The sequence below is a fragment of the Suncus etruscus genome, chromosome 1 (assembly GCF_024139225.1).
Source record: "Suncus etruscus isolate mSunEtr1 chromosome 1, mSunEtr1.pri.cur, whole genome shotgun sequence".
NCBI lineage: Eukaryota > Metazoa > Chordata > Mammalia > Eulipotyphla > Soricidae > Suncus > Suncus etruscus.
Window position 1 is genome coordinate 89,491,353 of NC_064848.1, and position 24,761 is coordinate 89,516,113.

General features: G+C 38.4%; 1 protein-coding gene across 2 annotated transcripts in view; it reads right to left on the reverse strand.

The window, feature by feature from the left end:
• Nucleotides 1-23,908, reverse strand: part of SLC25A13 (solute carrier family 25 member 13) — a 241,485-nt gene extending 217,577 nt beyond the window's left edge. For both annotated transcript variants that reach the window (XM_049784608.1, XM_049784602.1), the window contains exon 1: nt 23,768-23,908. In XM_049784608.1, the coding sequence (XP_049640565.1) occupies nt 23,768-23,782 (15 nt within the window). In that variant the 5' untranslated portion in view covers nt 23,783-23,908. The remainder of the gene's footprint in view (nt 1-23,767) is intronic.
• Nucleotides 23,909-24,761: the final 853 nt, after the last annotated feature.

The window sequence follows — 24,761 nt, forward strand, 5'->3', positions numbered from 1 at the left end:
TATGCAACAGTAATAAAGAAAAGCCTCAGATGAACTTAACAGTAGATTGTGCATGAGGGAGGGAAACACTAAAATTGAGCACACTTCAATATTCTGTTTTAGAGTTTTTACTGAAAGGCAATGAGAAAAAAAATTGAAGGGGAAAATATATGCAAGCTGTACTTTTGGGACAGTCACAAAAGCTATATTATATCTGAATAATAAAACCAAAGGAAAAAAAAATCAAATGAAATGACTGAAAAAATTCCCCCAAATCAATGTCAGACAACAAAAGTCCAGGAAAATCAGAGGATCCCAAACAGAATACTCAATTGAAATGTCAATGGATCAATTATATTAAATAATTAGAATGCAAGGAATATAAATATATGTAGATATATAAATAAAATAAGATGGGGCCAGAGAGATAGAATGGAGGTAAGGCATTTGCCTTGCATGCAGAAGGACAGTGGTTGAATCCCTGCATCCCATATGGTCCCCTGTGTCTGCCAGGGATGATTTCTGAGCGTAGAGCCAGGAGTAACCCCTGAGCACTGCCAGGTGTAACCCAATAAATAAATAAATAAATAAATAAATAAATAAATAAATAAATAAATAGATAAAACAAGATGCAATCATATGTCATCCAACTATAAAACCACTTAAAATATACATCCAGATTAAAAATAAAAGGAAATATACCATGTACCATCATCTTATACTGAAGCTGGTGGAAATGCAAAATGGTATAGCTTCTTTGGAAGACAAATTAGCAGCTTTTTACAAAGTTAAGCAGGTTTTTGCCATTTAAGTTTTCTCGTAATTATCTAAAAAAATTGAAAATGTAAACCTGTACACCAAACAGTACATGGATGCCTACAACAGCTTTATTCATAATTGTCAAAAGCTGGCAGTAACCAAAATGTCTTTCTGTCAATGAATAGAAAATTATTCAGCTTCCCCAAAATAAGCTTTTCTATATAAGCTATAAGAAGACATGGGGGAACCTTAAACACACATTACAAAGTGGAAGAAGTCAATCTGCAAAGATTACACATATAAGATTCCAACTGTATGACCTGGGAAAGAAAAAACTGGAAGAGAGTAAAAAGATAAGTAAACATAAGAGCATAAGTAGAAGAACAGACAACTGCAGATTTTTAGATCAGTGAAGCTAATTCAATATGAAAGATGCCATAAAGGTAATATTGTATTATTATGAATTTTGACCAACATCATAGAAAATACAACTCTAAGCCAAACTTTAGATGCTAATGTAGGTTCATCAATTATAGCACACAGAGCACTCTGATAAGGAATAATGATCATGAGGGAGACCATGAATATATAAGACAAGGGGCATGTGGAAAATAATGTCCTTTTTTTTTATGTTATGTGAACTTATAAATGTTCAAAATACAGACTATCTTAAAAAGAAAACAAGATCCTGGACAGCCAGGATCACCAAAAGGAAGATGACTGCATAAGCCACTAGGCATCGACCTATAAACTCTTTCTTTCTCTACAAAGTTTTCTTGAAGAAGGTAGATTTCTCCTTTTTAATAGCTGAAAAAAATAAATCAAACTGGTGACACTGCCCTAAATTCCAGCTTTTTCTCAGGACCACAGTCTTTGCAGTCAGGATATTCTAGTTCTGGGTTTCTCAACTGTGGTCCTGCTGACTTTTGAATCAAATCATTCTGTTACAGAAGGTTTACCTGGTGTGCTGCGGGATGCTAAGCAACAAGTCTGGCTTCTACCTACTAAATACCAGCAGCATTATTCATTCTCTCTCCAGATATGACAAATAAAAATGTTTTCAGACATTGCCAAATATTCCCTGAAAGTAAAAACTACTACAGCACCATTTGAGATACATTCTCAGAGTGTTGCTTTCTTGAGCATTTACACAACACAATCACTTATGAGAAGCCTATCACATGGGAGGGGTTGAGGTTGGGAGTGGGAGTGAGTGAAAGCTTTATAGATGAGTAAAGGGTTCAAAGTGTGTGGCAGTATGTTCTACCACAAGATACAGAAGGAGTGGAACTAAGAACAAAATTTTCTTGAAGCTAGGGAAAGTCTTTGGAACTAGATTGTTGATTGCTGATGAATAGTACCTGCTACCTTTTATTGGACCCTGATTCTATGCTAAACATAGGGTTTACATATGATCTTGCTTAAATACTCTTAAAAACATTTATAGTGAAGTCACTAATAGCTCCCTTCTGAGGGTGAAGAAGTTGAGGTATTTAAGATGCTAGTTTTCAGTGATCAAGGAGTAAATCACAAAGCCAAAAATCCCCAATGATCCAAGTATTTTCGGCACATTATAACACTTGCAAGATATACCAAGGATATGGTAAGCAAATTGGTTAATTTTAAGCTATCCTAATGACTAAAGCATGAACAACTCTACAGCTAAATGCAATTTAAGACATGAACTTTGGTTTTAGTATTATGATACATAAGTGTCCACGATTCAGCAGAAGGCAGACCTCTCTAATGGAAAATGTTATTCTGCAGTATTATATGCCTAACTCAGTCTCAATTTTGTTAAGGCATCAAGGTTACAGTATAATTAGGAACGAGCTGCAATTCTAATTACTGCTCCCAATATAATTTGTTACATATTAGCAAGAGTCAAATTACTACTGCTCTTTAAATGAATAAAAATTGAATGTACTGTTCTGAAGACTGGAATGCATGTTCCTGAAGTGGAACAAAGGAATATAAAAAGTATATGACATATTTATAAAGTACTGAAAGGTTCTACTTAGGTGATCACAAGTTGTGGGAGCCCAGATAATGCCATTGAAAGTGAAAATGATTTCGGAGAGAGAATAGGCAGCTTAATAAATTCAGTGGAAGAGAAGCAGCAAATCAAAGGACAAAAGAAAAGCTCCTTCCAAGTATTAGAATGCTCATCTGTTCAAAATTCTGCTGTACATCAACATCATGGAACTTAACTATAGACAAGAACCCCAGATGAAAGATAAAAGAAAATGAACAAGAGCCCTCTACAGTAAGAATCCGTAACCCAAAGAACACACACAATTTAACCCTTCCCTTTTCCCATATTCCCCAAATTTCTGGCATGACTCAGCAGCTTCTCTGCTATCAAATGCAAAGCTCATCCTTCTATAAAATTAAATGTTGTCTTTTATTCCTATATTTTACTTTATTTTTTAATGTACAAATAAATTCTTCAATTGAATCTCCGTGAGATACAAAGTTGCTATTGATTTGAGTTTTATTCACACAATGTACAACATCCTGCACCAGCACATATTTCCTGCAACCAATGTCCCAGTGTCCCTCCCAACCACTTTTCTCTCCCTGCCTGGCTCTGTGGCAGACGTTCTCTCTCTCTCTCTGTCTCTCTCTCTCTGTCTCTCTCTCTGTCTCTCTCTCTGTCTCTGTCACTCTCTCTTGCTATTTCTCTCTCTCTTTCATTAGAAACTGTGGCTTCAATATTGTTACTGAAGGGATATCATGACTATCACTTTATCTCCTTTAAGCACCTACTTCTTGTCCAAAGAGATAATTTCCTACTAACACTGTCATAGTGGTTCCTTCTTTGCACAAAATGCATTACCATGCTGTGACAAGCTTCCTACCATGGACTAGGCATCCTTCCTGACCCTTGTCTTTATTGTTTCTAGATATTATTACCACAATATCTTTATATATATACATATATACATATTTATCCCACAAATGAGTGCATTCATGTTATGTTTATTCCTCTACCTCTGACTCATTTGATTCAGCATAATACTCTCCATGTCCACACATGTACTCATGACTCAATTTTTTCTAAGATCTGCATACTGTGTAAATGTACCACAGCTTCTTTATCCATTCATCTGCTCACGGCACTCGAGTTATTTCAAGATTCTGGCTATTATGAATAATGCTGCAATGAACATAGGAATGCAGAGAGCTTTTCTGCATTGTTTATGTCCCAATTCTAACTCCAACTCCATCAGACCCTTCCAATAACCTTAGGAAGTAGAACCCTATGAAAAATTTATGCCCCTTTTATAGAAAACAAGTAGAGGGGTTGAAATGTGGCCCACAATTGTAATATGAATGTACAGTCCATAATTTCTACCACCAAGTTATACTGGTTTTCATACAAAGAACATAAGATTGAGCAAGAGAATCTAGCTATTAAATAAATCAACCATGATGCTTGAACTTGTTTAAATGGCAATTCAAAAATTATTTAGAAAATTAAAAGACATGAAAAGATAGCACAGCAGTAGGGTGTTTGCCTTGCATGTGCCCAACCTGGGATGGCCCTAGGTTTGATTCCCAGCATCCCATTTGGTACTCCTAGCCTGGAAGGGCCAATTTCTGAGCACGGAGCCTGGAGTAACCTCTGAGTGCTACTGAGTGTGGCCCAAAGACAAGCACACACAAAAAAAAAATTAAAAAACAATTGAGAAATGTGTCCCAATATGATGTTTTATAGTTAATATCTGAGTAATATTAAGACATGATGACATTTTTGGGAGCTCTATAGAGAAGATAGCACAGGTACAAATGGCTACCTCAGAATCCCTATGACCTCCAAGCAGAAAGACAGGAATAAGTACTGAGCACAGCCTGGTGTGGCACAAAACTCAACTCCCTACTCTCCCCCAAAGCCATTCTTTTTTTTTTTAGGTGCCAGGGCTCAAACCCAAATTTCCCAAATGCAAGGTGTGTACTGAGCTCCATTACTGCCCCCACATGATGCTATTCTTTCATGGTCTACAATATCTAATTCCTCCAGAAGGATTTTCCAGCTTCTCCAACCAGATGTTCATCATAGAATGTCCTAGGCACCTGCTTTATAGGCTTTGAAATTGCACGTTTAAATTCTGACTATCACTAACCAGCAACATGAATTATATATTTTTGAACTGATTAAATAAAAAGAGATTTAAAATAGAATGAAAATAACACAGTCTGAAGCAGAATCTAACAACACCTTGTCACCCAATTACTGGTCTCTTTTTCCCTATTCACAGAGCCTCAACTGATCTTTCATTAGAAAGATAGCTGAGTCCTGACAGGAGGATTCCTTGCTTTCTAAAATAATAGGTTTTCTTCTAAGAGTCTCAGGGGCCAGGGAGATGGTTCAAAGGGCTAGAAGCCATGCTCTGTATGTGGGAATCCTGGGTTTGAATACTGGCACTGCAAGATCCATTGAGCATCAGGACCATAAGGTGTGACCCCCAAGCATCAAAAATAGTTCCTAAGAACTAGTCAGGAACAAAAGGATACATCAAAGGAAAATAAAAATAAATTTTAAACCAGGAGACAAGAATAAAATTCAATGCAGGGGCCAGAGAGATAGCATGGAGGTAAGGCGTTTGCTTTTCATGCAGGAGGTCATCGGTTCGAATCCTGGCATCCCATATGGTCCCCCGTGCCTGCCAGGAACAATTTCTGAGCCTGGAGCCAGGAATAATCCCTGAGCACTGCCGGGTGTGACCCAAAAACCACAAAAAAAAAATTCAATGCAGAGTTGTAGCATGTATGAGCACCCACCCCACACCAAAATAAATAGCTTCTAAGCCAGTCAGGATCTGGGCTGAGCTAACAGCAAATAAAGATGGTGGATGATATGGTGCTGGTGAAATGTCATGATCTCCTGTGGTTAAATAACAAAAAAAATAAAATAAAATAAAAACAGAAAAATTTAAGTGGTTTGCTACATTTCTCTTGTATCCAAATAGACAGAACAGATTTACTCTTGAGAGAAAGAGAAAGAAAGAGTTAGATCAAAAGTACTAGAAAAACATGAGTGTTTTCTTTGAAACTGTTATCGCGTTGTTTTTGTGCCACACCCAGCAGTACTTCAAACACATACAGTGTCTGTGGTGCTGGATATCAAACCCCTAGCTTCAGTGTGCAAAGCAAATGGTCTAGCCCTGGTCAGTGAGAAGTTGCCTAAATATGAAAGGGATCTGCATTTAATAATAGCAGACCATCCAGAATCCATACATACAGAAGCCATAAGTAAAAGGTTAATAATTATATAATGTAAACATTAAAAAATCAAAAGTGAACAAGTCAGTTAAACATCAAACAACAGCAAAATAAATAATGTGCACAAAGAGGACAAAAGGCCAAGGTTCTTCATTTTTCAGTGTTTTTAGAACAAATCAATGAGAAAAGGCAAATAAACCAACAAAAAAATTGAAGCAAAGGTCAAGACCAGGCTCTTCTCAACCTGTAGTGGCCACCAAAATTTGTCTAAGAGTAATCAGAACCACCATAAAAAGAGAACTGGGGAATCAGAAGTAAACCAACCTCTGATTCAATCCCAAAACAATATGAGTCACCCAAGCATCATTGGATATGACTTTGGACGTCACCAAGCAGCAACACAACCTCAGGAGCCTTGTATTGAACTGGCTGAGAATCATGAATACACACATGTGCATAGGTGCTCACAGACACAAACACAAAAACACACACAGCAATGGATGAACTTTAGTTTCTGACACTAGAGACGAGAAATGATGAAAATAAGATGTGATCCTCAAACAGAGAATTAATATCAACCTTTATAAAATATGTCAAAATACAGATATTTTCCTATATAGGACAAAATATTTGCACACTATATATCAGAAAAAGGACTAATATTCCAAATATAAGGCACTCACAAAACTCAACAAGTCTCTTCAAACCCATGTTCTCTCTTGAATGAATTTCTCTCTTGCTTGTCTCTATATTTCTTTGCTTACCTATTTCTGCGCTGGAGAAAGCTGTGTTCTTTCTCTTTTTTTTTAAAATAATTTTTATTGTGATTGAAGTGTATTACAAGTCTTTCACAGAATTATTTACGGTACATAGTGACAATGAATGAAGGGCATTTCCACCACCAGTATTGTCCTCCCTCCACCCCTCTCTTTTTTATGCACCTCTCCCTTTCTCTTCCCTCATCACTTTCTAAATAACTTTTAATATAAACTTTGTTTTCACACACGTTTTAATTAAAATAAAACAGCTCAACAGCAAATAAACCAATATCATCGAAAATCAAAGATAAGATCAAAAGACATTTTTCCAAAGAAGGCCCAGATGGACAGAAGGCATATGAATAACTATTCACCACTTATAATCAGAGAAATGCAACAACAATGAAATATCCTTTCATATCAGGGAGAATAGCATATATCAAAAAGACTGGAAGCAACAAGTGTTGGCAGGATTTCTTAAAAAAGGAACCTCATTCATTATTGGTGGGAATATAATCTAGTTTAGCTTCTTATAGAAACAGTATAGAGATTTTGTAAAAATAGGGCTAGAGAAACAAAACAAGGGTTAAAGCTCTTACTTGTCTATACATGGCAAACCAGTTCAATCCCCAATTCAGTGACATTAAGCACTTCACATGCTGTAAAACCATTACCACTATCCTGTTTCATCATCCAAAACATGTCCTGAACCAAGTAATTAATATCTAATTTAGTTTAGTGATTATTATTTTGTAAAAATGATGCATATAAAAGATCATTCCAAGGAGGTCACAAATGAGAACTATGTAAGTGTGGAGTCATAAATAAGACTAGGGGGCCAACCAGTGGGACAGGGGTATTCCAAGAAAGAAACAAGGTTAGAAGGGGGACATAACAAGAAAATTATTAAGAAGCACTGCAGGATAAGAAACACTGCACTTCTGTATAAAAGATAGTTTCCAAGTCCAGTGAATGCTTTAGGTGGCACAGATATGACCGAACTCTATATGTACTATTTTCCTTATATATACCATTATAAAGTTTCATTTATAAGTTATGCTGTAATCAGTTACATGAATGTGGTCTCTTTCTAAATAGCTTACTATATATATTTTAGGATCACAGCTGACCATGTGTAACTGAAACCACATTAAGTAAAACTGTGGATAAGGAAGGATTACAGTATATACACAAATGGAATATGTAAATACATACACACATGTGTGTATATATTTAAAGAATAAAAAGCACATTTAATTTAATGCTCCAGAGAGAAAATACTAAAGCAGAGCCAACTAAAATAAATCATTATGCAAAGGCTGGTGGATCACCTGAGACCATAAAGAAAAAGACTCTATCCCAGGCTTCGTCCTAGGATCTGTGCTAAAACCAAGATCTCTTATTACAGAGAACTGACTTTGACAACCAGACTAAGGAGAATGTTTTCTGGCACCATAAAGAAAGACCATGGGGTTTGACATGTCCGGAGCCTGTAGTCAGTCTACTGACAAGGGTGGAGACACCCTTTACCTCTTGGGCCAAAGGAATTTCCTTTCTAATTTCCCAATATTTAGAGCACAAAAAAAAAAAAACTTGCCACATCTGCTTTCCCCATTTTTTATTTTTTAAGTTTTCCTTATTTCTTCTTTTTTTCTTTCTGTCTTCTTTTAATTTTATTTCTATTTATGCTTCTAGATAAGGGTTTCTACCCATTGTTGTTGTTGTTGTTGTTGTTGTTGTTGCTGCTGCTTTACAGAACCATAGATTATGAATCATTTTGTTCTGCCTAAATTTCTTTTTCTTTTGTTTTGTTTGATTTTCAATCACACCTGGCAGCACTCAGGGGTTACTCCTGGCTCTGCGCTTAGAAATCACTCCTGGAAGACACAGGGAACCATATGAGATGCCGGAATTCGAATCACTATCCATCCTGAATCACCTGCGTGCAAGGCAAATGCCCTACTGCTGTGCTATCTCTCTGGCCACATGCCTATATTTCTATGTTTTCCTACAAACTGAGAAAAAAAAAAGTAGATGGGAGCCAGGTACCAAATGGCCTCAGGATAATTGAGTGGAAATACAAAATGGTCAAACCTAAATACCCTACTCCCCACAAAAATATATCAAAAGACTTAATTGGGAGTCTTATATTTCCTATGGAAGCTCAATACCTGTATAATAATACACCTTAAGATGTGTATTCCTAAATATACAAGTAGCCTCCTCCACCACTTGTTTTATTCGAATGCCTTTTCTTTTTAACTCAGTTTTATTTATTTGTTCTATTTTAATATATACATTTTTTCTCTATCCTTACCATTTTTGGTGCTGCTTGGTACAAAAAGCCTTGAATGGGATAAAAGCTTAGAACAAAACCAGACAACAGAGACTGTGTGTGCACCAGCAACACAGTGTTACACCATACGTTTTTGTATGGGCACAGTAAAAAAAGGGGAAACCATAGACACAGAAACAAGATCTTATTTTCTAGGGATAAGAACTCACTTTTTATAGCAGAAGGGTGCCCCCCATCCTGAACATGTGTCATGTGGATACAACCAGTCCCCAGGAGATTGAAAAGTGTTAGTCCAATCCAAAACCCCAGATCCCCAACATAGAAATGATACAGCTCCGGGCAACACCACCAGGAACTAAGCTCCATTGGGAGATTTATAACACTACTCTGGCATCAACTTGTGCCAGTTTTGATATGACAACGAGGAAAGGAAAACTTGACCTAAGACCAGGCTGTCCTATCACATCACCTAACACTAAATGGAAGTCAGAAGAAATATCATCCTTTGACCTGTGAAAAATAAGAGCACCAACAACAGAAAACTGACTTTGACAACCGTGACTGTACAGAGCCTTCCTTGGGACTAATATGGAAGACCCTACCCTAGGCTGTAGCCCAGGACACATAAAAAACAACAACAACAACAAGATGTCTTATTGCAGAGGTCCAACTTGGACAACAGAGACTGAGCAGAACCTTTGGATATAATCCTAGGCTTAGGCTTAAGTACTGAACAAAAACAGGGAGCAAGTGTTACAGAAGACTGAACACCACAACAACGATGGATAGGAACCTAGAACCTAGAGACTCTATCCTAGACCCTGACCTATAACCTGCACAAATATCAAGATCGCTAGCTACAGTGGCTTGATTTTCTCACACACAACCGAGAGGAAACTTTCCTGGCATCACAAAAAAGCCTTTGGGATGGGATAATGAATATATATGGAGCCAGGGGTTGATCCCAAGGATGGAGAAACCCTGAATCTCTTAGGCCACGGGAATTCCCTTTCTTCCCCAATGCTTACTGTGCCTATGCAAAAAAAAAAAAAAAAAAAAAAAAAAAAAAAGTGGGAGGAACGCCAAACCCTACTACTCCAGCACCCATACTTTTTCTTGTTTTGTTTTGATTTGTTAGTTTTTTACTTTATTTTTCTTCTCTTTTTTCTTCCATTTTTCTCTTTCTTTTTCACTCTTGTAGTTTTTTCTTCCATTTTTCTTTTTTTTTTCTCTCTTCTTTCTTTTTTTGGTAGTTGTCACCAAATTTTTTTCTCCCCTTTTTCTTATCCTTTTATCTCCGTGAAGGTGGAATAGATGCTCAATCTACAACAAGCTGTAAAGTGGAGACCAGTTGCACTTGCATTCTGGGGGGTAGAGGAGGAAGATACGGGATGCAAACTGGGAACAGGAGCGGAGGAGGACAGCACTGGTGGTGGGAATGCCCCTCATTCATTGTCACTATGTACCATAAATGATGCAGTGAAAGATTTGTAATGCACTTTGGTCACAATAAAAATTAAAAAAAAAAAGAGTGAAAGGAAACAAGCAAATAAAATATTTCTCTCCAATATGAAGAGAAAAAGATTTAAAAAAAAAAGAAGCCATCCAATTTATTCTTTTAAGTTGCAAAGTATATTGGGGAAATATTTTAATAAATGAATTCACAAAAAAAAAAGAACTAAATACCCAAACCAAAGTCAATGACAATAGAACCAAGAGACCTAAATTACAACAAGTTGTACACAAAATGGACCTGTTACACTAGTAGTCCAGTAATGGCGGAGGTATGGGATGCATGCTGGGAATTATGGTGGAGGGAGGTCAACACTGATCGTGGGAATGGCCCTAAATCACTGTCACTATGTACCTGAAATACAACTGTCAAAGATTTGTAATTCACATTGGTCTCAATAAAAATTATTTACAAAAATGCTGGTGGATCAGAATGGTACCCAAATAAAATATCCTATCAACCTATATTGTGTGCTTGTTGATTTGAGTCCTCTGTCTCCCTTTCAGCTGCATTTTCCAGGCTTTCATGCTGACTAACTCCCTTTGCTGATGCTACTGCTGCTGCTTCTTTGCTGATGCAGAATCTGATGCTGAATCTCTCTGTTGACTCTTGTTCTGCCACACTTCTCTAACTCTCCTTAATCCCTCTCTCCTCTCATGCAGACTCCTCTACCCACCCATTCCAGGTGTGAGTGGTTCTGATCATTCCGGTGGTATAATTAAGCAGTTGGGGGAGGAGATACCCACACATTCCCTCAACAGTAAATGTTAGAGAACAGAAGAAGTGAACAGGCAGATCAACACAATTTATGAGATACATTAATGCCAAGTATGCACTAACGTTTCATTCAGATCAACAACATACCTATAGCCACTTCAGGGAGTAGAGGAACAAAACTAAAACTTACTTTAAAAACTGGAGAGAAGAACTGAAAAACCAGCCAAAACAAATCTGTCCTCCAACATAAAGCACAAGGAGTTCCAGCCCTTGACTCAGCTCCAAGTTAAACAAATAAATAGGCTCCCCCATTTCTTTTCTTCCTAAACTGCTGCCATAACTAGACTACAAGGAATGTGAATGTCATTTAGATATGCCCATTCACAAACTGCTGTGAAGGTTCCAAGAAGGGAATGAGTATGAGGTCATACTGGAAAAGTAGGACAAGAGCCAAGTCCACAGAGGCTTTAGCAGGCTAGTCAGTTTAAATTTCATTCTGTAGGCAATACGAAGCCACACTGTGTAGTAAGGTAATTAAAGAGAAAACTATTGTATGGCGATTACATGCAGAGCTGGTGAACCAGGCTGCATATGTTTCTAGCTCTGCTGCTCACAAGGCAAGCACCTGAATGAGCAACTCAGTTGCTCTGGGACTCAAGAGACTAAAATACTCTATACAGATATTTCCACATATGAATAATGGAGACACAAAGGCATTTATATGTGAGAAGACTGAAAAGTAAGTACTTCATAGTGGGGCCGGCGAGGTGGCGCTAGAGGTAAGGTGTCTGCCTTACAAGCGCTAGCCAAGGAAAGGACCACGGTTTGATCCCCCGGTGTCCCATATGGTCCCCCCAAGCCAGGGGCAATTTCTGAGCGCATAGCCAGGAGTAACCCCTGAGCATCTAACAGGTGTGACCCGAAAAACCAAAAAAAAAAAAAAAAAAAAAAAAAAAAGTACTTCATAGTGCTCAGAGCAGTATCAAAGAACTACCTGGCATTTATAATTGTAGCACGGATATTAAGTCTCTACTAGTATTCTGTGTTTACTTTTCTGGACCTTCAGTTTCTTATTGATCAAGCAAAGTTATCAACAATTACCCCGTTTATTATGAAGATCAGATTATAAAGTTTGTGTGTTCATATTATTTAGTTATTTTATTAAAATCAGTCTAATATCTTACTATTTTGGGTTCAGTACTAACTATAGAATCTGGAAAGAAATTGGCATGAGTAACTCTCTTGAATGCATTTTTTTAAAACTATTAAGCAATAATGCCTCTGGACACAGCACCAAAGAGCCAGGCTCAGAGACTTCCTATGATCTTTCTAGACATAATGGAGAAGCAAGTATGGGCATAGATCAAAGATATGACCAGTTTACAAGCTATAGTAGCTAAACAAAAATAATGAGAACCTGCACATCAATGTAGAGGTAGGTTGTAAAATAATTAAAAAATAATTCCCAGATGTGTTCCAAAATAATAGCTTGGCTATACTGTAAAATCAAAACTTAACCCCAAAATCCTGAAATTTATATTGGTTCAGTCATTACGTATTTAACTCTGAAAAGTGGGGGCCAAACATACAACCAATTTAAAAGAAGCTGAAAGGCAGCTACATTTAATTACACAATTGAGTGTGCCAGACCAATATTCTTCAACCTGTATTATTCACATACATAGTTCCAAGTAAAACCAGTCCTGGTGTCCTTAGACCAAACTTTCTACAGAAAGATAACTGTAAATTGGGTTATTGATGCTGACATACTAGTTAATCAGTATGGTAACCTGTTTAGCACAGCATTTACCAAAGAGGGTAATATCACCACCTAAGGGGAGCTAAATATCAGCAAGGTGGTGGCAGCGTCAGGTGGAAGTGGTGGATGTACCTTTACTTTGGTTTGCTTGAAGATAGATTTCCAGGGACACTGAGTATTTCTCCCCTTGAAAAGAAGTTCAATAGTCCAAATAACTTTAAAAACCTTTGAATTGGGGTCAAAGAGATAGCACAGTGGTACAGTGTTTGCCTTGCATGTGGTCAACCCGGGAGTGACCTGCGTTTGATTCCAGGCATCCCAGATAGTCTCCCAAGCTTGCCAGAAGCCAGGTATGCTACGGCTCCGGCCCCACTTTGTTCTATTTTATCTGTTCTATCTTATCTGTAACATTTGGTCTCTATTTTCCAGGGACTGATACCAAGCACTCACTTTCTCTGTGGCTATTCCATATTCTCACCAACAGTGGCAAAGTAGATCGATAATCTAGGTTTCTGTCCAGGGTTTTTCACTAAACAAGAGTAAAACTTCTTTGCACATGAGAAAGTCATGTTGCACTTACTGAGTAGTCAAGGTCCTAACCTGGTCCTAACCTGTGACTAGGATCTGATCAATAAAAATCATATATGTTTAACTTGAGAAAGCTACACAAATTGCACCTGGATCTACAAGTGTGTTTGAATCAGAGCATATGGCCTTAAAGTTTGGTACTTTGGGGCCTGGAGTGATAGATAATACAGTGGGTAGGGAGAGTATTTACCTGGCATGCAGCTAACCCAAACTAGATCTCTGATATCCTTTATTATCCCCCCAAGCACACCAGAAATAATTCCTGAGTGTAAAGCCAGAAGTAAACCCCTGTGTATTGCCAGATGTGGTCGCAAAATATATATAGCATATATAGTATATATAATGTATATATATTCTTTGTAATACATACACATATGTATCTATGTGTATATACATAAACATATATACATATATATGTATAGTACTTTGGTATACTGAGTATCTCAGCCTGCAGAAGTTTGAGAAAAGAATGAAAGAAGAAGAGAATTCAGACCTCCCCCATACAAATCTGCCTTTTTTCCCTGAAAAAAGGTATGAGAGTCTTATATGAAAGATCCTTTCCTTGAATTCAAAGGAAAGACACTCAACACCCAGAGGTGGGGGATCTGAGGCTGAAAAATCTGTAAAAACCAACTTTGCTAAACTATTCTTTATCTTCCTAGTTACTTCTTGACCACTAAATACACCTTCCCCAATCACATCTGTTTTACAACTCTTCACAAATATACTTTTTTCTTGTTTGACAGGAATAGAAGCTTCTTGTTCTGGCTCTTCTTTGGTTCTTCACTAAGTTGGGAGGGCACTCAAGATACATAAAAATTCAATAAAAACTATAGGCTTTTATCCTACATAACTTTTGCATTCCCTTTCTTGCCTACAGGATGTTTTATTTTTACCATTAATACTGCACAAGTTTTATGTAAAAGATATTTTACCATAAATCCGTAAATATATCCTTAAATACAGGGCTCTCATATTGTCAACAAGTTTTGTGGATAACACATGGAAACTGTGACTATGTATGGAAATCCCAACAAAGATGCCAGCCCAATAATAGTCATTAAATAGAGTGGCTTATTAGGTTGAATTGCTTAGAACTTCAACACTGTCAACTTTTCTATGTTGTCAGCGCCTGAAGTCAAAAGTAACCATCTGGGCCTATTTTCACTCATGCAACTGTACAGCAAATTTCCAAAGGAAACAGTGAGGATTGTATCTCTTAAATGTTTCCAATCAACAAACCAGACCACCACTGCAGAATCAGCCACTGGGAATAATTCTGAGCTAACAGACCAGAGCCACCAATTAAATGGGCCAGTTTGACCCAACATAAGGGTCTGGTTTAACAGGTCATGAAAAAGGGGGATTTTCTCAGTTGCAAATACTTTGCTTAGGGAATTTATAACTGTGACAAGACATGCACAATCTTCTTACTTTCCAGAAGAGTGATACATCCTGTGTTCTAATGCCAACAAAAAGCAGCTAGGGAAACTTGTTGGCAAAGTGCTTAAGAGCAGCAAATATAGGGAGATGGAGTTCAGTAGGCCAACCATCAGACAGAGAAACTCACAGGAAGGAATAGTTCATTCTAAGAAGATCCTGACAGAAAACAAGGCTGCCATGAAACAAAAGGTCCAACAATGGAAGTGCCTTCCCCAACAAGCTTATAAAGAATTTCAACCAAAACTGGAGATAAGTGCAGTGGAGGGTGCTTGCCTTACATAGGATCAATATACCAATATATGGTGTTTGATTCCCAGTATATATATCTATATCTACCTAAATATATATATCTAAATATATATATCCATCTAAATATATCTATCTATCTCTATCTCTATCTCTATCTATATTTATATTTATAATATATGTATATATATTATAAATATAAATATTTATATATTTATATATATAGATATTTATATAGATAGAGATAGAGATAGATATATAGTCCCTGAAAACCTTCAGGAGTGATACCTAAGGGCAGAGAGAGGAGCAAGCCTTGATGAATGTGGCCACCCAAAAGAGAAAAGAAATTTAATATTCCATCTTTTTTAATGTCTTACATTTCTTAAATACTGGATTCCAACCTTCTCTCCCACCCCTTCCTACCAACCCCACAGAGAGAAGACTCGGTGCCTAATGGGAACACTAGCTACATGTAGATATTGGACATAGTGAGAGGACTCCAAGGTTGCTGGTAGCAAAAGGGCTGTAAGTCCAAGTTAACTCTGCAACTCACACCTTGAATATTTACAACTCTGACAAAGAAAACCAATCAGACTTCACAGGAATCTTCACTCAGTTTCCTGATAAAACTTATATAAAAGATAATCACAAAACTATATAATGGTGATACCTAAGAACTCGGCTAAGATGAGGCCCAAGGGAAAAAAAATATATTGTCAAGAAATAGAGAACTTCTAAAGCCTTACATTCCCTTTCTCCAAATTGATATACCAGGAGTTTTCCTTTACCTCACTATATTCTCTTTAGCCAAGAAGAAACTTCCAGAAGATAACCACGAAAACAATCTATAGTAGTACCTGACAACCTTAGATGCACATTTATACTCATTCTCCTGCAAAGCTTTCAAAAATTTCAAAGTGTGACCATGAGTGATCCCTGAATACTAAAAGGAGTAAGTCCTGAGAACTGTCTAATGTAATTCCAAAATCAAAACAACTCAAACATTCTTTCTGCCTGCACAAAAAAACAAAAACTGCTAAAATATCATGATATCATTCAAATACTGAAAGGTTTTCATATCTCAATAAAATGTTAAATCTCAAAAAAAAATGTTAAGGGAAAAGATATATGATCATTCTTGACCTGTGCAATTGGTTCAAAAGTCAATTAAGTCCTGCAATGAAGCAATTATTCAGTAGCAAACATTTTACAAACTACCAACCTGGCATGCTCAGGAACATGTTTGTCTATAATCAACAGTGAGTGGATTCTCAAATGCAACCTTACAAACAGAACTCCTTTTCAAAACATGGAAAGGGAAGGATTTGAATCCAGGCTGTGTTATTTGCTGCACAACCTTGAGAAATGACCTAACCTTCCGGAATATCAACTTTCTTGTCTAAAAAGAAGACAAAAGCAGAGACTACCTATTTCTTGGTATTCTGAAAATTAAACTTTATACTTATAAAGCACTTTGAATGCATCTGGCACATAGTAGGAATGCTCCTATTGGTTCCTAAACAAAATTATGCTTTACACTGAGGCACATAACATTCCCTCTGAAACCTCCCCTGCTCTTATATGTCTCTATTACCCACTTCATTTTTCTTTTCTTTTTTTTTTGGTTTCTGGGCCACACCTGGTGATGCTCAGGGGTTACTCCTGGCTATACGCTCAGAAGTCATTCCTGGCTTGGGGGACCATATAGGACACCAGAGATGGAACCCAGGTCCATCCTGGGTCAGCCACATACAAGGCAAACTCTCTACTGCTGTGCTATTGCTCTGCACCCCTCCCCCACTTTTTTAAGTTTTTTTTTTTAATTTTTTAATATTATTTTGGTTTTGGGCCACACCCGGTGATGCTCAGAGGTTACTCCTGGCTCTGTGCTCAGAAACCACCCCTGGCTTTGGGGGACCATATAGGACACTGGGGATCGAACTGTGGTCCTTCCTGGATCAGCTGCATGGAAGGCAAACACCCTGCCTCTGTTCTGTCACTCCAGCCCCCCACTACTTTTTAAACTTTATTTATTTATTTATTTATTGATTGATTTTGAGATCACACCCAATGGTGCTCAGAGGACTCTCCTGGCTCTGCACTCAGAAGCCACCCCTAGCAGGCTGGGGGTCCATTTGGGATGCCAGGAATTGAACCAGTTCTGTCCCAGGTCAGCCACATACAAGGCAAACACCCTACCACTGTGCTATCTCTCTGGCCCCTCTATTTCTCACTTATACATCTAGGAAGCACTCCTATAGTAAATATTCTTTTATTTTTATTACATAAAACATAGCATTTGTTTCTACCTCTTTCACCTTTAATTTGCTACTGTCTACCCCTAGAATGGGGCATTCCTTTTTCCAACCAACATTCAGAAATACCTTTGAAAAGTTTCTACCTTTCTCTCCCGACAGAAACAGGTCATTTCCCTGATCTCCCATATTCCCTGTTTCAACAACAACCCAGTAGGCATTTCCATTAAACTATTTTGCCCATGGTATAGTTCTGGTTTCCCTGAAGACCTCAACAAGTCAAATTAATTTTCAAATCTTTAATTTAGTTTCATTTGAATATTACAAAGAACACAATATGTAATTCAATATGTCAGTTATTAATGAAACGGATTATCCAGGAATACTAAGTATACTTGTCTATAGATCAAATTTCCATTGTTATGCTTTAATTTGTTCCACTTTTGTTTCTTTTTATGCTAGGCTACTTTCATTCAAATCATTGATTAATATCTGAATATATAGTTAGATCCATAGTTACAAAGTGGTTCATAACTGAGTGTCAGACATATAGTGTACAACATCCTTCACTAGTGCATTTTTTCTATCACTACCAATGTCCCCAGTTTGCCTCCCCACCCTTTCACCCTCTCCCTTGCCTGCCTCTATGGCAGACATTATTCCTCTCTCTCTCTTTCTCTCTTTCTCTCTCTCTTCTTTCTCTATCTCTTCCTCTCTCTATCTCTTCCTCTCTCCCCCTTCTCTCTCCCTCTCTCTTTCTCTCTCCTCCTCCTTCTTTCTCTCTCTCCTTCTCTCTCTCAATTTTTTCTCTTTTAGACGCTGAGGTTTGTAATATTGTTACTGAAGAGGTATTATGCATATCACTATATCTCCTTTTAGCATACAGTTCTTATAGAGAATGATAATTTCCAACTACCATTGTCTTAGTGGTCCCTTCTCTGCACTATCCAACTCTTTGTGGCAAGCATCACTGGTAACACAAACCCTTCTTATCTCTATTTTGAATCTCTGGGTATTATTACCATACTATCTTTTTTTTATATCCCACAAATGTGTGTAATCATTCTGTGTCTATTTATCTCCCTCTGACTCATTTCACTCAACATAATGAATGCTCTCCATATCCATCTATATATAAGCAAATTACCAAAACATTTCTGATGCCTGAACTCAAATGAACACTCTTTTAACTTTCAATAACTACCTGATTTAATTTTATATGTTTTAATATTTAAATTCTACCAATAACCTAAGGAATTATCAGCAATAAAGTAGTGTGGGAAGAGAGAGATTACCTAAATCCTTTATTTTTTATTTTTAAAAATATATATTTTGTAGAGTAATGTAAAATATTTTTTAAATTTATTTCCATTTTAACTCATTCAGGGCTCTGTTTGGATTTTACTGGGATGGGTTGAACTGGGGTTTGGGATCTTAAATGGCAGTGCTCTGGTGTGCTCAGGAGTGATTCCCTGATTGGATTTGGGATTAAACTAGGATAGGCCACATATAAAATATATGTCCTAACCCCATAACTAGTTTTGTTTTAGTGCCTGGAATCAAAACAGGACTCACAAATGTCACGTCACCACTGAGCAACAATGTATTTGGATGCTTTAAAAAAATACTCAAAATAAATAAATAGTACATTTCATTCACCATCTAAGTATTATTCTTTTATTTGTTTGTTTGTTTTCAGGCCATACCCAGTGACGCTCAGGGGTTACTCCTGGCTATGTGCTCAGAAATCTCTCCTGGCTTGGGGCACCATATGGGTCGCAGGGGGATCGAACTGCAGTTTGTCCTAGGCTAGCGTGTGCAAGGCAGACGCCTTATGCCTTGCACTATCACTCCAGCCCCTAAGTACTATTCTTATTAAAGTAAATAGCAAAAAAAAAAAAAAAGAAAAAAGAAAAGAAAAGAAAAAGAAAGGAAGCTTTTAACTTGATTGCAAAACTGTATAATATTTAAATCAATGTTCTTCACACACATAAAAATGTCTTTCTATTACTAAGTTCATCTCCCTGCATAAATATAAACCAGAAAAACTCTTGGTCTTTCATTTTAAACTGTTTAAGTCACACAAATAACTAGTAATAGGTGAGTGAATTTAAAAAGTAAACAAAGAATAATCAAAAGAAATAATCAAAAAATTGCTTGTTTAAAAGACTACCCACAGAATGAGAAAAAATTTTCACCCATCTGATATGGAGTTATACATATATACAAGGCACTGGCATAAGTTAGCAAGAAAAAAACATCAAACCCCATCCAAAAATGGAGAGAAGAAATAAACAGACATTTCCTCAAAGAAGAAATACAGACGACCTAAAAGCACATGAAAAATGTTCCACATCAGTAATCCTCAGAGAGATGCAAATCAAAACAACAATGAGAAATCATTTCATACCACAGAGACTGATACACATCTCAAAGAACAAGAACAACCAATGCTAGCATGAATGCAGAGAGAAAGAGACTCTCATTCACTGCTGGTGGGAATGCCAACTAGTCCAGCCTTTTTGGAAAACAATATGAAAATTTCTCTAAAAATAGAAAATGAGCTTCAATATGATCCAACAATACCACTCCCAGAAATATACCCTAGGAACACAGAAACACAATACAGAAAAGCCCTCTGCACTCCTATGTTCATCGTAACACTATTTACAATAGCCAGAAACTGGAAATAACTCAAGTGCTAAGAATATCTGGTTAAAGAAACTATGGTATATCTACACAATGGAATACAACAAAGCTGTTAGAAAAAAATGAAGTCATGAAATTTGCTTATACATGGATAGAAAAAGAGACTATTATGCTGAGTAAAATGAGTCAGAGGGAAAGGGATAGACATAAAATAATCTCCTTCATTTATGGGTTATAAAAAAAAAGATAGTTTGGTAATAATATCCAGAGACAATAGTATATGAGGTCCAGGAGGACTCGTCCATGGTAAGATTCTTGCTACTTGTGGAGCAGTGCAGTTAGGATAAAGAAGAGACCACTGTGACCTTTATAGTTGGAACTGATCACTCTGGACAATAAACTATATGTTGAACAGAAATAAAGTGATGTGCATGGTACTGCTTTATTAACAATAGTGAAAAGCCAGTGCCTAAAAGAAAAACAAAAGAGATAAGTAGAAAAAGAGAGAGTGAGAAAGAGAGAGGGGGGGGGAGTTAAATGTCTGCCCTAGAGACAGGCAGGAGGGAAGTGGAAAGGGAAACTGGGAGTACTGATAGTGAGAAATTTTCACAGGTAAAGAGTAGTGTATGCTACAAGACCAAAGCTCAGTTATGAACAACTTTGTAATTATGGTGCTTAAATAAAAGGAGAAAAATTGCTGGTATAGGCTAAATGCACCCTAAAAATATCAACTCTACTTAACAACTTAAAAGTATAAATTTGTTGGAAGTCACCAACAACTGTTAGAATTTAATTTACAATTGCTGAGTCACAAATTCCTGGTCCAATTTCTTCAGATACTTGTTTAGGTAGGCTTCAATCCTACTATGGCTGCCTCTGTCTTAAAGAGGTTTATCAATCTTAACCCCAGACAAGACTGTTTAGTCATGCTCTGTGTTCAATACCACATGATGTTTAATTCAAGCTTTCCAATACTGACTAGCAGTCACTCATCACTCTACACGTATGATATACAAAGGCAAGTAAAGAGGGCTACTGTAAGAATAAGCTCAGCTTATTTGGAAGCATTTACTGCATGGCCGTTAAGCTACAATGAAGGACACTATAAGCAATGTCATTTTAGAACCACAGATAAATATGTTTGTGTGTACTATATATATTATATATACTATATATATGTAATCATAAAGCAGTTTCAAATCCAATTTGCTCACAGAACATAAAGGGCAGAAACTGCCATTAGCAGTACAAGAAGATCTTTTGACCATGACACCTCTCACAGCCATAACCTTCATGCCTGAGTTAGCAGAAAACTCAGTCACGTCTAGCACATAAATTTGTATTTTCCACTAACTTTAGTCCTGGTTTCCCTTATACTTATTTTATTTATTTCTTAGTTTCCCCTTTATTTCTGATCTTCTGGTTTGATTCTGGTAAGTGTGTCGGATAATAAATCATATGTAAGTAGGACATGAAACATCAGAAATCCTGGAAAGAACAATTAAACAAAAGATACAAACTTCCAAAGAGTAAATATGATATGGTTTATTTTATTTGAGCTTTAATACTTGGCTAAAACTTAACTCTCCTTACACATAGATTATGACATTTAAAAAAAATGCCACCAGAAGATTAAACCTATATCCATGTCACTTACTTCATACTAACTGATCAGATCTTGTTTTATACTCCAATCACATGTATTTTCCCACAATTTAGAACCTCAATTATTTTATCTTCGAATTAAGTAAAATGATCAAATACCTCTGCAAATATAAAACTGTCAATAGAGTTAGAATACCAACTTCCCTACTATCCTGGAAGAAGTCACTTTGAGGTAACTAATTCATACCAAGCCTTATATTCTGATTGCATGCAAATTTAATACAAAAAAAGCCAAAGGTTATGGGTTTGGAATGAAATGGCTTTGGCTTCCAAAGACAAATACCAATGTCTTCAGGGAATCCACCTAAAAGTTAAGGTAGATATCTCTGCCTTAAAGATAGAATATCTTGGGCCGGAGAGATAGCATGGAGGTAAAGGCGTTTGCCTTTCATGCAGAAGGTCATCGGTTCAAATCCCAGCGTCCCATATGGTCCCCCGTACCTGCCAGGAGCAATTTCTGAGCATGGAGCCAGGAGTAACCCCTGAGCACTGCCGGGTGTGACCCAAAAACCACACACACACACACACAAAAGATAGAATATCTTATTATATTATTATATTGTTTAACTTCTAGGTTATATACACATGACTGTATGTGTGCTCACATGTTTTTACACACACACACACACACACACACACACACGCACACTGAGCAGTGCTCAGGAGTGAGCATACAAATCAGAGTAATTACAGAAAGAAAGGTCAGTTCAGGCCACACAGTCTAATAACATGAAAAAGCCTGAAGATTTGAGGAGCTAGAAAACTTAAGTCATAAAGCATATTTAAATATATTTGTCTGCTTACAATTTCCATTGCAAATGTGATTAGTTTGCTTGAATAAATAGGAATATGATGTGTTGGCCATGTTTTCCTCTTGAGGGTTATCACAGAGTTTTGATTAAGGACAAATGTTTGAAATGTTGGGTATATTTAAGTTCACGGCACTTAAAATGAGCTATGAAGCTATATAGGCTTGATTAAAGGGTTGCTTTCGTGAACTTAAAATTAAAAGCAATAAATTCCAATGAGTCAAGTGATTGGGACTCAAGATGGTATTTTGCCAGGAAAGTTGAACTGAAGTCCAAAGAGACTGAAATAGTGTCCAGGTTTCCAGAAATGGTGAAAGAGGAAAGGTTAAGCTGTCGGAGTTGCCTTTCCTCTACGTTAGTGAATGATTCACATTACACAGAATTCCTTTTAAGTAGAACTTCACAGGAGTTACAGGCTCCCAAGGCAATCTGTTTTGTCATTTCTAAAGAGAAGCCTCTCAAAGGCTCAGAGGCCGTGACTTTAAGTGTTGTCAGATGGAGAGAGAGGGAGAAGAGAAAGGATGGAAAAGGCAGGGGCGGAGGGTTTTTTTGGGGGGGCGGTGGGGGGATCCCCTGGTATAGTAACCCACAACAGGACAGGCCAATTCTCCTAAGCAGTTTCCAAAACGGAAGTCAAGGTGACTTCCCCACCCGCGGGAGGGCGGAGTCTGAAGCTTAACAAACCAGACTGCAGCCCGGGCTGGGGCCCCAAGAAGCCCTTAGTGAACAAGTACTGGGGTCAGGACTGGAGCGCGCTGGGAGGGCTAAGGGGTTTCTGGACTCTGACCCGCTCTCACCAGGCGCTCTGGGCCTCTGCAGCGCCCACTCCTCCTCCCCGACTTAGTTCTGCCCACCAGGTGCCGAGCATGCCCCGACTCCACTCCCAGACCATGTGTAGGAATCGCAGCCTGCAAAGTTCCTGGGCACGCTTAGGGTCCTTGGAGCTCCGCTGGGGCGATCACTTCTCTCCTCCCGCAGCGGCCAGGTGGGCAGGCTGCTCGGATGCTGGGCTCACTCTCGGTGCTCTATCCCTGGCACCCTGCGAGCAAAGCAAGCAAGCGTGGTTGCCCCGAGCCCGCCGGGCACCGGCCTGCCACTTACTTACCTTGGAGACCGCCATGTTCGCCCCGGGTGCGGGCGGCTGCGGGACCCACTCCCTGGCTCCCCCACGCCGATTGGGAACTTGCACGATTCAGTCCCGGGCGCGATCCCGGGCGGGCGGCTGCGGTGGCTGCGAGACTGCCCGACAGCGTGCGCACCCGCCGGCCTGCCTCCCTCCCCACGCCCTCCCGCCGGCGCGGGTCATGCGGGTGCCGCCAGCCCATTGGCTGGGCCGGGCCTGGCCGCCCGAGCGCTCCTCGGCCAGATGGCCTCTGCCCTGCGGCCGGGGCGGGCTCCGGTCCAGGGGGCGGTGGGCAGCGGACGGACACGTGACCCCGGCCGTGCTGGCCAGCCCCGGTGACCACTGCTGCGAGGTGTGTTGAGTTGCCTGCCAGCCCATCTCCAGAGAGCAGGTGGCCTGGCAGGGGACGGCGAGGGAGGAACCCGTCATTTACCAAGTCTGTGACACCGTTAGCAAGGGCACAGAGCTTGTGGGCTAGTGGAAAACTTTATGAGGTTCAGGGGATTGGCAGAAAGGTCTTCTCTTCCGGAGTTCTTTTCAGAGAGATTCACTCTGCACTGTCGTACTAGCATGGGTCCCAAAAGACTTTGATCTGAATGCATTGACTAGCCAAGGAGAGCCTGCAAAGTAATGTCATTGAGGTCTATTGTAAGGTCAATTCTGGTACTCTCAAAATGCCAAACAGGTGTATTTAGTGGAGTAAATTTATTTAGTATTTCGTGAGTTACTTAGTATTTATTTAGTATTTAGTGAGGTTACTGTGCTTCAGCCCAACGTATTTGAGATCAAAAGGGTCACAAGGCAACATGTGAATCAAGAAATAGTATAGGCCTCCAGAGATCTCATTTCTCTTCAGAATGTAATTCTTTTGTCTCTGCCATCAAAATTTAGAATAAAGGCATTGCATCAAGAGAAGAGATTTCAGAGGACTTATGAAGTGTATATGTATAGCAGTGGGCTCACATTACAGTCATTT